Raw genomic sequence first — 12,845 nt, 5'->3', positions numbered from 1 at the left:
TTTATGGAAAAGGTCATATAATATATCTAAATGATATATATAAAATATAAGAATAACTCTTATGAGAACCAAAAAAAAAAAAAAAAAAAAAAAAATCACAATATTATGGAAAGAAGTTAATATTTTGAGAATAAACTATTTCAAGGAAAAGGTTGGAATTATGGGTATATGAATAAACAGATGAGGGTAGTCTGGCAAAATGAAGACTGCACATGACTGAAACATGATCAGGAGAAAGAACATGATGTTGGCATTGTGCAAAGAAAGATGTATGTGTGTGAAGGTGTGTGTACTCACCGGGTACCCCACCGAGGTAAACGGTCTCTTTGGCCCCTGCAGAGCGGCTCTGTTTGGGGCCGACGCTGTGCTCACTGGCTACATCAACATGGAGCTGCAGGACGTTGTTCTTCTTCACCACTGGAGACACGCGGACAACACAACGTCTTTATCTCAGTGTTACCACAACACAGTGTCAACAGAACCATGTGGTGCCGTAAACTCACCTGTGACTGTGTGCCAGCGTCCATTACACAGAGGTTCTTCAGGAGTGAAGGAGGCAGAGTATTCACCTTTGCCGCTGTTTACTGCAACAGTCACCTACACACACACACAAACCTCATTTTCATGTTTTGTTTTATTATTCAATAATTATTATTATTTTCTGATTTCTTTTACAATTCGATAAAAATGTCCCTCACTGCCGTGGTCTCACCTCTCCCTGGCTGAGGACCAAACTCAGGTGGTGGTCAGGTGATGTCCCAGCATGCAACAGCAGCCCAGAGTCTGAGACGGGCCGAAGCTCCAACTGGATTTCCAGATCCCGACCCAGAACTAAGGACTCATCTGCAGGGAGAGAGAGCTTTCAGTCAGGACACAACAGCACAGCAGGACTCAAACAAGACTGAAAGAAAATAAAAAACACAGAAGAGGAGGGATGATGACTACCTATTGCGATGTGTCCTCCCTGGCCAGAGAAATACGCTCCGGGCTGTAGAGGATTCAGGAAGCAGGGCACCGTCCCCTGGCTGTGAGCGGGGCGTCCTGCAGGGGCTTCATTCAGCGCCAGGTCCCTTACACAACCGACGAAACCACCGGAGCCCACGGCCTGAAGTTTATATCAAAACAGCACAGACACAACACATGAAGAAGAGTAGAACAGATGTGTGATGAAGGTGCTTTTTTGTCTTGAGTCCGTGTGTAAGTTAACAGTATCTCATGTTCAGATATTAACTTTTTCTTTGGTTATTGTGGTTTTTTACAACCTGTGTCTTAATTTTGTTGCATTTTCAAACTCGTGTGGTCCCCGGGTGCCAAAGCTGGGGATTTTGAAATTGTATTAGTATTTATTACAGATTCATTGCAGATCTCTGGTGAGTGAAACCTTATCATAACTCATAGGACTGATGGCCAAAACTGAACTGAAAATAAGAAAAAACTGAAGAAGAACTACGCACTAACTACCACGTCCTTCATTTTCTTAACAACTGGATCGATGACGGTGCCAGATGTAGTTTCTGGATGCTTCATGATACAGCTCTATGAATTACAGTAGAACAAAAGTAGAAAAAAGCGTATTATCAGCTCCAGTATAGCTATTATTACATTCAGACATGTGACTGACCTTTGTGTTTGTAATTTGTAGTCTGGATGTTTTTACTGTCAGCGAGGGCGGGGCTCCTCCGACATATAGAGGCCCGGTGATACGAGTCCCGTCTCCTCCGGGGATCCTCTTAGACTGAGCGCTGATGCCGTCCACTATCAGACTGATCTTCTCTCCTTCACGCTTTATAAACACCTGAAGTGACATAAAGACAGAGGCAGCTGATTCACCTACATATCTAACCTGCGCTGTTTCACAGCTGCGTCCTGTGTGAGGATTTTGTGCAACAAAGCTACTAAAAGGATGGGTTTTTATATAAATATGTAAATGTTTAATTTGGTACTCGCTCTTTCTGGATGATATGATACAACCCTGACAGAGTGAGTATCCAAGTGAGTGTTTTAATCCATTTTCAGTTATTAGAATATAAATACAAAGCAGACTGTTGCAACCAAATCATCTAAATGTCACATAGATTCAGATCTCGTGACGATGGCGCGTGACCTCACCGTGTGCCACTGGTCGTCGTTGTACTTCTTGCGGCTGCGCAGGTTGACCTTCCGCTTTCCTCCGTCCAACAAAAGCAGCAGGTGGCCGTCTGACACGCTGAGTGACATCACAGCTCTGCCAGCTGTGTAGAGCACCAAACCATCAGAGGAGTTAATCCTCAGCGCCATGGAGATGTGAGGCCTGCAGAGAGGGGGGTGATTAAATATTAACTTACAAACATTTCAGAACATCCAAAGCCATTTTTAAAGCTGAATTAAATGACACGTTTATAATCTTAGTTTAGCATGTTGACATGCTAACTTTGCTAATTAGCACTAAACAAAGTCAGCTGAGGCTGACTGGGACGTCACTAGTGTCGCTGGAATTCGGTCATTAACCAAACTATTCAGCAAATTAAAAATTTGACCTGAAGATGGCGCTATGGGAAAAGTCAGGGGATCACCAAAGTGATTACAATTCATCCTGAAGCAGACATGAACGTCTGTACCAAATTTCATGGCAATCCAACCAATAGGTGTTAAGATATTTCAGTCTGGAACAAAGTGGTGGATCATCAGACTGTCATTGCTGCTAGCATGGCTAATTATTATTAGCTAATTATTATGAGGCACTTTTCTCAATAACACAAAAGATCTTATTACTAAAAAAATTCAGAATTTTTAAAAAGAAAGCTAAATGGACAGACATAATCTGTGACAAATTGTTTTCTGCTTGAGGCGAGAGTTTTCCCAGTAGGACTTGTGTTCCCACTCACAGTGTGCTGAGCGAGCTGGGCAGAGAGTCGTATCTCTGGTAGCTGTGTGTGGAGCCGCTGAAGTGCGTCGCTCCGGTCTCCTGGTCTGACAGCTCCCCCTGACAGGACTCCCTGGTGTTACGACTGCGAGCCCCCGGCGGCTTCTTGTGCTTTCCCTGAGAGAGAGAGAGAGAGAGAGAACACATTTATTTTGTGTTTATTACTGGGTACAGAGGTTCACTTGGTCTCTGCTTTGCAAGCAGAATTTGCTGTGTGTGTGTGTTTACCTTGGGTTTGGTGCTTTGTTTGGGCTGGGCAGCGACGATCTGCTGAGGCTTTTTGGCAGCGGGACATCTTAGAGGAACGTTGACGTTGTCTTTAGCTTTCAGCAGGTTCAAAACCATCTGAGGACTCGTTTCCCTGAAGACAGGAGACACACACACACAGCAGATTATAGCATTTCAATGCATTAACTCTGTCTTTCAACTCAAAACTCCTCCTGCTTAAGCCATCAGACACAATATGACAATGAAAAAGGTATTAAATTGCATTCTATGTAGTATTAAAAAGGTCTTTAAAGGTCTCACATTTAATGTGGTGAACACTGCAGAAACCCTGTACAAAGTTTCAGTCTTGTTATAGCTAACAGCTGTATCTTGTTCTGTTTGTGGGCAAACTTGTTAACCTCATCAGTAGAAAAATTATTTTTTTTTGTGAAATTAAGCAAAGTAAGATGTAGTATTGGTGTTTAATTCCGACATACTTCAACATAATTTATGGAGTTCTATGCTGCTCCACCTGAGTGTTGATGGAAATCACATCAATCCTAGCCAACTACACTGACAACGGAGGCATAAGTGACGTCAGGCCTTAGCTACACCCTGTTTGATGACATTATATGAAAGTTTTTGACTGAACTGTGTTGCTCCTCCTGCCCTCTCTTCTCACCTCTTGATGAAAACATTGCTGATACATCCCGTGAGATTGGTGCGGCTTTGAGTGGGCATTCCTCCCAGGAAGGTGCTTCCCTCTGTGGTCGTCACACCACGCCCCCTGCTGTCCAGCCGGATGCCCTCCTTTGCTTGCTCCAGCACGTCGTCCATGTACAGACGCATCCTGAAGGGTGAGCAATCAATCAGTCAGTCAGCACACAGTTTCAATATACACGTTTGAAAGGTGCATGCTGGTTCTTTACAACTAGATTTCTACCAAAGTTTGATGGCATTATGTTGACATTTGGAAAAAAAAAAAAAGACACCTTTATGTGGGGTTTTACAGAAGTTATCATCCTACCCGCTGATGTTGTTGTAGATAGCGATGTAGTGGCTGTTGGCATCGTTGTACGTCTTCTGCGTCTTAATCTCACTGTTGCCAGCTCTCACCATGACGTGGCCCTCATGCAAAAACACCTCACACACTCCTTCCTGTACACACACACACACACGCAACAGAAGCAGGTAAGGTGTGTGGGTAAGACACACCATGCAAGAAGATGATACTTTGAAGTCCAGCAGACCAAAGCAGGACAGAGAAAAATATCAGGGAAAATACTTTGTTCAGTCTAAAGAAACAAAAAGACACAGTAAGAGAAAAGATAAAGGAAACAGGAAGGGAGGCTCGTCCAACCTGATCATGGTGGTAGAACACGAGTCCGTCCTTCTGCTCGGTTCTGAAGCCGAAGCTGGCGTAGAAGTTGTTCCTGAGGCTGGGAATGTTGGTCACAGCCAAGTCCAGGTAGCTCTGACCAGAGAAATGTGCCTCACGAGCCACCTGCATGAACACACACACACACACACACACACACACAACAGGTCAAGACATACTGTATTATTGCGTGTATGTATGTGTTTATGTTTATTTTCATTTCTACATATCAGCACAAAGGCAGAAATAAGGGACAACTCTCACCTTTGGGGACATTTCGGTTTTATTTACTTTCTGAAGAGTTAGATTTATGTGATTATATTGGTTTTAGGATTACAAGGATGACATATGGAAATACTGTGAAATTATTTGCACTCTTTTACAAGTTTAGGGATTTTCCATTATAGGGAAATTATGGCAGTTATGAAAAGCTTTCCTGCAAAAGCCAAGGTTTAATAAACGAGGGCCATAGGAGGGAAGAACTGCTTCAAATCATTTTGCTTGATTTTATGAAGAGGAAAAACTTTTCAGATGTTGCATCTAAAGAGTCAACTGCTTAATAAAACTAACCTTTAATGCACAAAAAAATTATTTTGTAACTCGCCCATTCTGTACAAAAAGGAGATAACATTTCTCTCCAAACACTAATCGGAACTGAATTACAAAATATCTTTGTAAGTTCAAAATATTTCATGGACTATATAAATATGAATGCCATCTTAGCATTAGTAGAGTAGGGATAGTGTAAAATTTGTCTGATGTTGCTTTTGACGTCAACTAGGTTGTTTTTGTAAAATAAAAAGGTAGTAGAAATAGTAAAAGTTGCATTGTTTTCTACTGTACTGTTTTGTTGGGAGCAACTGTTTTTTTTTTGTTTTTTGTTTTTATTCTATTGTTTTATCCCAAATTGTTTGTGTAATTATTTAGACACACTTTAATTTCAATAAATGATAAGGTACCTCATAAAAATCAATGGTTAAATAAAGGTAGCAGCAAAGCCCATGACTAATATTTGAGCTTGATAGAGAGTTGAGATTGTATAAAATAGAAACTGTGGGAATCAAATATACAATTTAATGCCATGGAAAACTTTTACTCCTTTTTACACAAGCTGAATGGTGAACTGTGTTTTCTTACCAGCAGGTCACTGTCACAGCCGAAACTGACACCGGAGGTTGTCATCCTCTTAAGGTCGATGTGAGAGTTCTGGGCCTTCACGTTCCTGAAACAGCCCTTCAGAGAGCCCTGCTTAGGAAACAGAGACTTCAACCTAAAAAGAGAAGGAGACAGAATGAAACAGCCTGACACGCTCTTTAAATGACAATGATTTGTTATTTAAAGATGTATTGATTGTTTTTTTGTTTTGGCAAATTAGCGGCAGAAGAACTAACGAAAAAGCTGAAAAACACACACCTTGGACAAATTATCAGCTTATGTAGTTATTACAGCTAACATGTTAGCAAACAGTTTCCTACTTGCACATACAGCAGACAGGGAGCAACATTATCATTCATATGGAGTCATGTCTGTGTCCACCTGATGAATGTAAGTCCAACATGTACTCTCCTTTTAGCTCTGGTTTGGTCTGAACCAACGTCTGAGAAAAATTGCTAACTTTGTCTAGTGATTAGCAGGTAATGTGTTGGGTTTTATAAGAGCTTGTTAGCTGAAAACAGTTGCCTGCTGCTGGAAATGTGGTTGATGAGAGCGGTTAAAGTGAACAAAAACAGTTAATGTGCCATGAAACCAAACCAATGAGCTAAAAGAGGCTAAAAAGCTAACCCTTCTCTGTAGGTTCATCACTGTGAACAACACCTTTCACAAAGTTGGTTAATCCACTGTTAATATAACAACACAGAGTCTACAGCCACGCTAGCAGCTCTGTGACGCTGTACATAGGCACAGCGCAGCGGTGCTTTGAGCTAACGTCAGCATGCTAACAAGCACATAATGGCAATGCTAACATGCTGATGTTCAACAGGAAATGTTTACCATGTTCACCTGACATTTGCTAATTAGTAATAAACACAAAGTACAGCTGAGGCTGATAGGAATGTCATTAGTTTTGCAGGTATTTTGGTCGGACAAATTAAATTGTTGACCTGATCCTTTTGCTAGAGGAAAACTTAAAGGATCACCAAATTTATTACAATTTCATGGCAATCAATCATAAATTTTCAGTTTGGGACCCTTCAATCAACAGACCAACATCGTCATTCCTAGAGCCATGCAAATTGGGAATTAATTGGAATGAAAAGTAAATTGCGTGTGTGTTTACTACTCACTTCACAGGCATCTTCTGCTCCGGTACTCCTCCCAGGTAGTATCTGCCACTGAACGGGGGGATGTTCTCTGTGAAGTGTTCGGTGTAGAGGCCCATGCGGTTGTTCCTCACCACAACACGGTTCGGGATTGAACGCAGGATGATAATCTCCAGCTACACAGTTAAAAGTGCAGAAGCAATAATGTGTTTTATTCCAGCTAACCGGCAGCATGTGGAGGATAATGCTGTGCATAAATAGCTTCAAACTGGGATATGACACATACAGAAAGCAGTAACAATTTATAATACACATGGGAAAGACAGACAGGCAGAGAGACAGAAAGACATGGCAGACTTACAGCTTTGGGGTCGGCGTCGCTGATCTCCAGGAATTCAGATGAAGGCTCTTTAGGCTTGAGCTCCACCAGATCACCACTGAAATCATAATAAACCTTCAGTCTGCCCTGAAGCACCGCCAGACACAGGAACTGATTCTGATAGAGGACAGAGACATGGAGAACACAATGAGAACTTCCAGCTTTCTTGGAAATTTTTGAACCATACAGTCAATACAGTAATAATTAGAGCCCGAACTTTGTAGCAGATTGGGAAAAAGTAAACTTGTGGTTGTTCTCTGGTGTAGAAACTATGTAACGGAGACACTGTTTCTAAACTACCGCAAACATATGCTTGGTATTTCTGTACTGCAAATTGTTGTTATGTATTGGCTGATATTTACAGTGATACACTATAATATCAGCCAGCCAATTTATTGGTCAGGCTCTAATAAAAGTCAATGGCAACAAATGCATAACAATAAAAACATGATTAAAAGTATTTAAAAAACTAGACGTATTAAATGTAAATGTAAAAACTTAATGAATGGTTCCATGGAAGAACTTGATCCAATGATCCAATAACAAGTAATTACTTAAGAGAATAATGAATGAATGAATGAGTGAAGTCTTTACCCCGTTTTGCAGCAGGAGCAGTACTCCGTTGTGTGAGAGCAGTTTGACTTCCTGTTCGAAGCGTTGCATGCGAGCCGATTCATCAGTAAAGATGATCTCAGCAAAGCCGGTACCGTCGAAATACGCCGCGTCATTCACCCAGGCCTGAGTCAGCACCGGCTTGGACCTGTTTTTAGCAATTTTAGTCCATTATGTATCGCACAGAAGAAGACAAATGGAAAGAGTTTAGTCAATTCAGACAGAAGGAAAGAACATATATAGAGAAAAGAAAACATGTTTTTGTACTTAATCTGAGAAAGCCAGGGTCAACGTCCAACAAAGATTTCAAATTAATTAATTAAATGACAACTTGGCACTGTGTGCACTGACCTGCCACAAGGCTTCTCCTCTGTGGTGTTGAGTTGGAAGATGTTTTCAAAGTTATACAGACTGAGCACTTCCTCGTTGAGCGAATCTAGCTCGATACAGCCCTTAAAGTTAGGCAGAGCGAGTGGGGAAGGGGGCTGAAAAGAAAAAGAGAATAAAGATAAAGAACTTAGCTGGATACTCTATGTATATGATTCAAATTTATATCAACACAGTCATATACCCTTCTCAGATATCCTTGAAACTTATGCTGTGTCAGTGTGCAGCTAGCGTGAGAAATATGAGCTAAAAGGCTGAGTTTTAGTTAATTTTAGTTATTGTAGTGTTAAAGCAATTACTCAATTAGTAATTAGTAAAATAATTACTTTGGGGGTGTCTGGCTGATGATTAGACCGAAAATTAGCAGTTTGAAGACTTTTGTTTTTTGTTATGGGCCATTTTCATAATTTCATAGATCAGATAAATAATTAACTAAAAAAATAGATTAGTCAATTAGGAATACCTGCCAAAAGGAAATCAGGTTGGCTGAGTCAGTAACATCTTTTAAATCAGAGCTTTTCCTGATTTTACAAGAGTTTTATTTTCTTTGAATTGTGTTTTTATTTCTGTCTTCATCTCTTTTAAATGTTTCCTTCTTTTATCTTACTTGAATTGGTTTGATCTGTTTTATCCTAAAATCTAATGGTTTTATAATTTGTCAATTTTATTTAGCTGCCTTGTGAAGCGTGAAGCACTTTGTAACTTGGGCTTTGAAAAGTACTCTTAAATTAAAGATTTATTATTCTTATTATTATTATTTAGAATAACTGTTAGATGAAGCCTGAGTTTTTTTTTATTTTTATTAATCATTATGACTTGAGTTACTACATGAGAAAAAATCCAGTCTAATTATTTCAGTGCAAACATATACCAGGCCAGAAATGTGTAAATGTGGATGCTCTCATTGGCCACAACTACGATGAAATGGAAGAGTAGAGGTGGAGAGACTTTTATACAATGAGGGGTTCCCTCCATGACTGAGCCCAACCCCACAACAGAAGCACACAGCCCTCCATGTACTTACTTTGAAAGTAGTCGGGTATCCTCCCACATAGAAGACAGTGTCGTCGGTCAAGAGGTTGAGCAGCCCCTGATCCCCTCTAGCCTCCACAGAGGCTTTGGTAACTCTCTGTGTCCCCCTCATGGGCTTCTGAAGACATGGACATTTGACCGTACTGGAGGATCCTGCATTCAGCCAGACAGACAAATAGATATACATACAGAATAAGGACAAGATACAAGGGATCACACGCATGTAGGATAAACAAATGCATGCAAGCAGTCAGAAAGGCTGAAGGACAGACAAGAGCACACAAGGGTTTGACGGCTGATATTTTTTTGCCAAGTTAATATCAATATTGATGTTAATATTGCATGATGAATTACATTTCTTTGGCATAAATGTGTTTCTGAAACAGCATTGAGAGCAACTCTGGACACTTAGAAAGCCAATTACATTGGTTTAACTTTAATAAAACAACAACACATTAACACAGGAATGTGGAATGGCAGCCTTTCTCGAAAAGGAAATATCCAGGTTAAACATTAGAAAACCTGGATATTTACTGTCCACCAATTTGTTAAATTTATTTTTATATTTCAATGATTATACTCTTTGAAGTTGGAAGAAAAGTTTCATATCATTATGTGAAAATTCTCTCAAGAACAATGATATAATGAAACAAAGACAAAAGTTAATAGAAAAGCAATTTAAAAAATGTGCATGTAACAATGTCATCATGTATGCATATACATATTTTATTGTGTGTGTGTGTGTGTGTGTCGTACCTCTCCAGCACTATGGTGTTGAAGTTTCCATTAGACTTTACATCTTCAGGCATCAGCACCTCAGCAGTTTCTCCTCCAATGTTAAAGTACCAATACAGTCTCTTCCCCTCCAACGCCATGCCCAGGAACTCCTTACTGGACTATAAATACCAGATATGAACTAGAATGAACTACAAAAACCCATACTGTCTTCTCCCCTCAAAATCCTTGCCAAGGATCTCTTTACTGGACTACAACTCCTAGAATCTCTCTCTTACTAATTGCCCACAAAACAAAGAATAAACTCAGGAATGTATTGATAGAAACCATACTGTTACAGTGGAAATGTGCTGCTTCATTCAACGCCAACCAAATGAATGTAACGTAATGTTAAAAGTGACACAGGGACCCTTAAATAAACATAAAGTGGTCATATTATGCTTTTTGGCATTTTCCCTTTCCTTTATTGTGTTATATATCTTTTTTGTGCATGTAATAGGTTTGCAAGAAAAAGCCCAAATGTGCAGAATGAGCATAAATAAAATTATGAACCTGAAAATGAACATAATATGACCACTTTAAAAAACAAGTTGATCATTAAATACTATAACCCCACAAAAGAAATAACAAAAGATTCAATATACAAAATAAAAACAAAATGAGCTTCTATGTTGCCGTGGTGATGCTTACATCCTTGTTCCCGAGGTAGAAGACAAACTGTTGGGTGCCGTCGTCCTGCCGCCTGGTTCGTACTGCCTCCGGCAGAGTGATGTAGAGCTTCAGGGAGGTGTAGGCAGCCAAGTCGGCCAGGTTACGCGGAGTACGGACCTGAACACCTGACTCCCCGTTAAACTTCACCGGGACGGCCACCTGGATGGAGGAAAGAGGAGGAGAAAAGGCAATAAAAAACATTAGAGGCTGCTGGAAGAAAAGGGTTTTCAAATCCAACTTCAAATGTTGTTTTTGTTTTTTTTGTGTGTGTATCTGTACCTTGCTGGCAGCATTGCGCGCCTGCTGTATGAGCTGTCGGATCCGGCTGATGTTCTCAGAGATGTTTGGCATCTGGGCGGAGTGATTCTGCAGTTTATCCAGCTTCTTCATCAGCATAGGAATAGTCTCACCCAGCGTGTGCACTATAGAGAGAGGGAAAGAGCGTTACATTAAGCGACACACAGTCCAGTTTTATGTTATAATAACTTCATACTTTGTCTTTTTGAAGGTTTGTTATGTTAGATTTGATTTATTGTTATTGGATATTTGATGTCTGGCATTAACAGCTTCACTTTTACATGTTTTTCATTAGGGCTGTAAGTAACTAAGGTTTATTATCAATTAATTTGCTGATTATTTCCTTGATTTATCAATTCATTCTTTGGTCAGAAAATTGTGACAAATACCTATTGCAATTTCCCTGAGGCCAAGATAACGTCTTCAAATTGCTCATGATCAACAGTCCCAAACCCAAAGATGTTCAATTCAGAATGATATAAAACAAGCTGAAAATAACTACATTTAAAAAGTTGGTAACAGCAAAAACTGACTCAAACAATTAATTAATCAATTATTCGACTAATAGTTTTAGTTCCATTTTTCATATTGTATAATTTATTTTAGAACAGAAGTGAAGAAATGTATTGACTTACTCATTAAGTAAGATAACTGAATTTGAGGTTGTGTGTTAAATTGTTCAGTTATAAAAACAATTGTGTCTTGGGGTTGACTGTTTAATGTGGCTTTAATGAAGTTCTGGAACATGCAGATACAGAATATTTACTGTACGTATGCAGTATATAATATTGTTAGACAGTTTGAATCTTTTTTTGTATCTTTGAGGGGAAATGTTAAAGGGAAAATAGGGTTCAAAAGGCTGATGAAGTAAACATATTACTGGTAATGTGGCAGTAGGCATCATAGTTAAAGATTTATATGTGTAGAAATCACATGATAAAAGGAACAGACACTGACAGAAAATAAACTTAACTGTGGGTAACAATCAGTTACTGAAGTATTTTTTAGGATGTTTCTTTAGTGATACATTCACAAACTCCTACCAGTCTTATTGGCCTCCATCAGGGCGTTGTTGATGTCATCGTTGGTGGCGTTGGCGTCTCCGTAGGTCTGCTGCCATTGGTCCAGCTGCTCTTTAATGGGACGCAGGGCATCGTTGATTTGTGTGGCCGTGGTGTTCGCCAGATCCGCCACTCGCTTTGCCTCGGCAATCTCCTGACTAACATCTGTTCATCGCAGAGAAAGAAGGATGAAAATGTTAAAAAACGAGTAAGAATGGATAAGATGAATCCATGTCAGATTTCTGTGCTTGAAGGACAGTAAATCAGTACTTATAATTTAATTCATCTTCACATAATACGTTGTTGTTCTTGAATTTATTAGTGATTTTAGTGCTTCTAAAGCACTTTGAGGCTGTTTTCCCGAAAACGAAAAAGAACTAAACAGTACATACAAGATATCTAATCTTACTAAATTAGTTTTAAAACTGCATGCATTAATTTTGATTCTGGTCGGAGCATTTTCCAGTAATTTTAAATGTGTGTAAGTGTGTGTGTGTGTGTTGAATGTGCATACTTGTGGTAGAGTTGAGGTTGTTCTGAACTGTCTCCAGGTCCTTCATCACATCAACCTGTTTGGTTTTGGCGTCATCCAGTCGCCTCTGAGCATCTTCCAGCTGCGGCTTCAGGTCTGTGCAAAAAAACAAACCACTTCAAATACTGAAACATCCAAACTGATTTAAAGTTTCAAGTGATAGTCTACAAGACTCTTCTTTTATTTGATGACATGCCCCATATGAATCACTTAAATGAAGATAATGATGTGTTTACTGTTGTTGAGTTCATTATTTAGCCTTTTGACTTCCTCCTTCAGCTCCACGCTGCGGTTCTTCAGAGAATCAGCGATCTGACCGAGGTCCTGGTCCTTTATGTTCTAAACACACAC

The 12,845-nt window shown here is 39.7% G+C and overlaps 1 protein-coding gene across 1 annotated transcript in view; it reads right to left on the bottom strand.

The window, feature by feature from the left end:
* The window catches only part of lama5 (laminin, alpha 5), a 120,516-nt gene that overhangs the window by 2,339 nt on the left and 105,332 nt on the right, over nt 1–12,845 (bottom strand). Inside the window, 24 exon segments of the mRNA XM_044210147.1 lie at nt 298–417; nt 504–597; nt 713–843; nt 946–1,105; nt 1,622–1,795; nt 2,110–2,290; nt 2,865–3,019; nt 3,131–3,263; nt 3,792–3,959; nt 4,137–4,267; nt 4,470–4,613; nt 5,625–5,757; nt 6,773–6,924; nt 7,110–7,244; nt 7,722–7,887; nt 8,091–8,224; nt 9,151–9,258; nt 9,260–9,311; nt 9,915–10,054; nt 10,584–10,763; nt 10,884–11,026; nt 11,945–12,127; nt 12,477–12,590; nt 12,731–12,833. Of these exon segments, the coding sequence (XP_044066082.1) occupies nt 298–417; nt 504–597; nt 713–843; nt 946–1,105; nt 1,622–1,795; nt 2,110–2,290; nt 2,865–3,019; nt 3,131–3,263; nt 3,792–3,959; nt 4,137–4,267; nt 4,470–4,613; nt 5,625–5,757; nt 6,773–6,924; nt 7,110–7,244; nt 7,722–7,887; nt 8,091–8,224; nt 9,151–9,258; nt 9,260–9,311; nt 9,915–10,054; nt 10,584–10,763; nt 10,884–11,026; nt 11,945–12,127; nt 12,477–12,590; nt 12,731–12,833 (3,334 nt within the window).

The sequence above is a fragment of the Siniperca chuatsi genome, linkage group LG10, assembly GCF_020085105.1.
Source record: "Siniperca chuatsi isolate FFG_IHB_CAS linkage group LG10, ASM2008510v1, whole genome shotgun sequence".
Taxonomy (NCBI): Eukaryota; Metazoa; Chordata; class Actinopteri; order Centrarchiformes; family Sinipercidae; genus Siniperca; species Siniperca chuatsi.
Note: the sequence above shows the minus strand (reverse complement) of the source record. Positions and strands in the feature narration are given on the sequence as shown.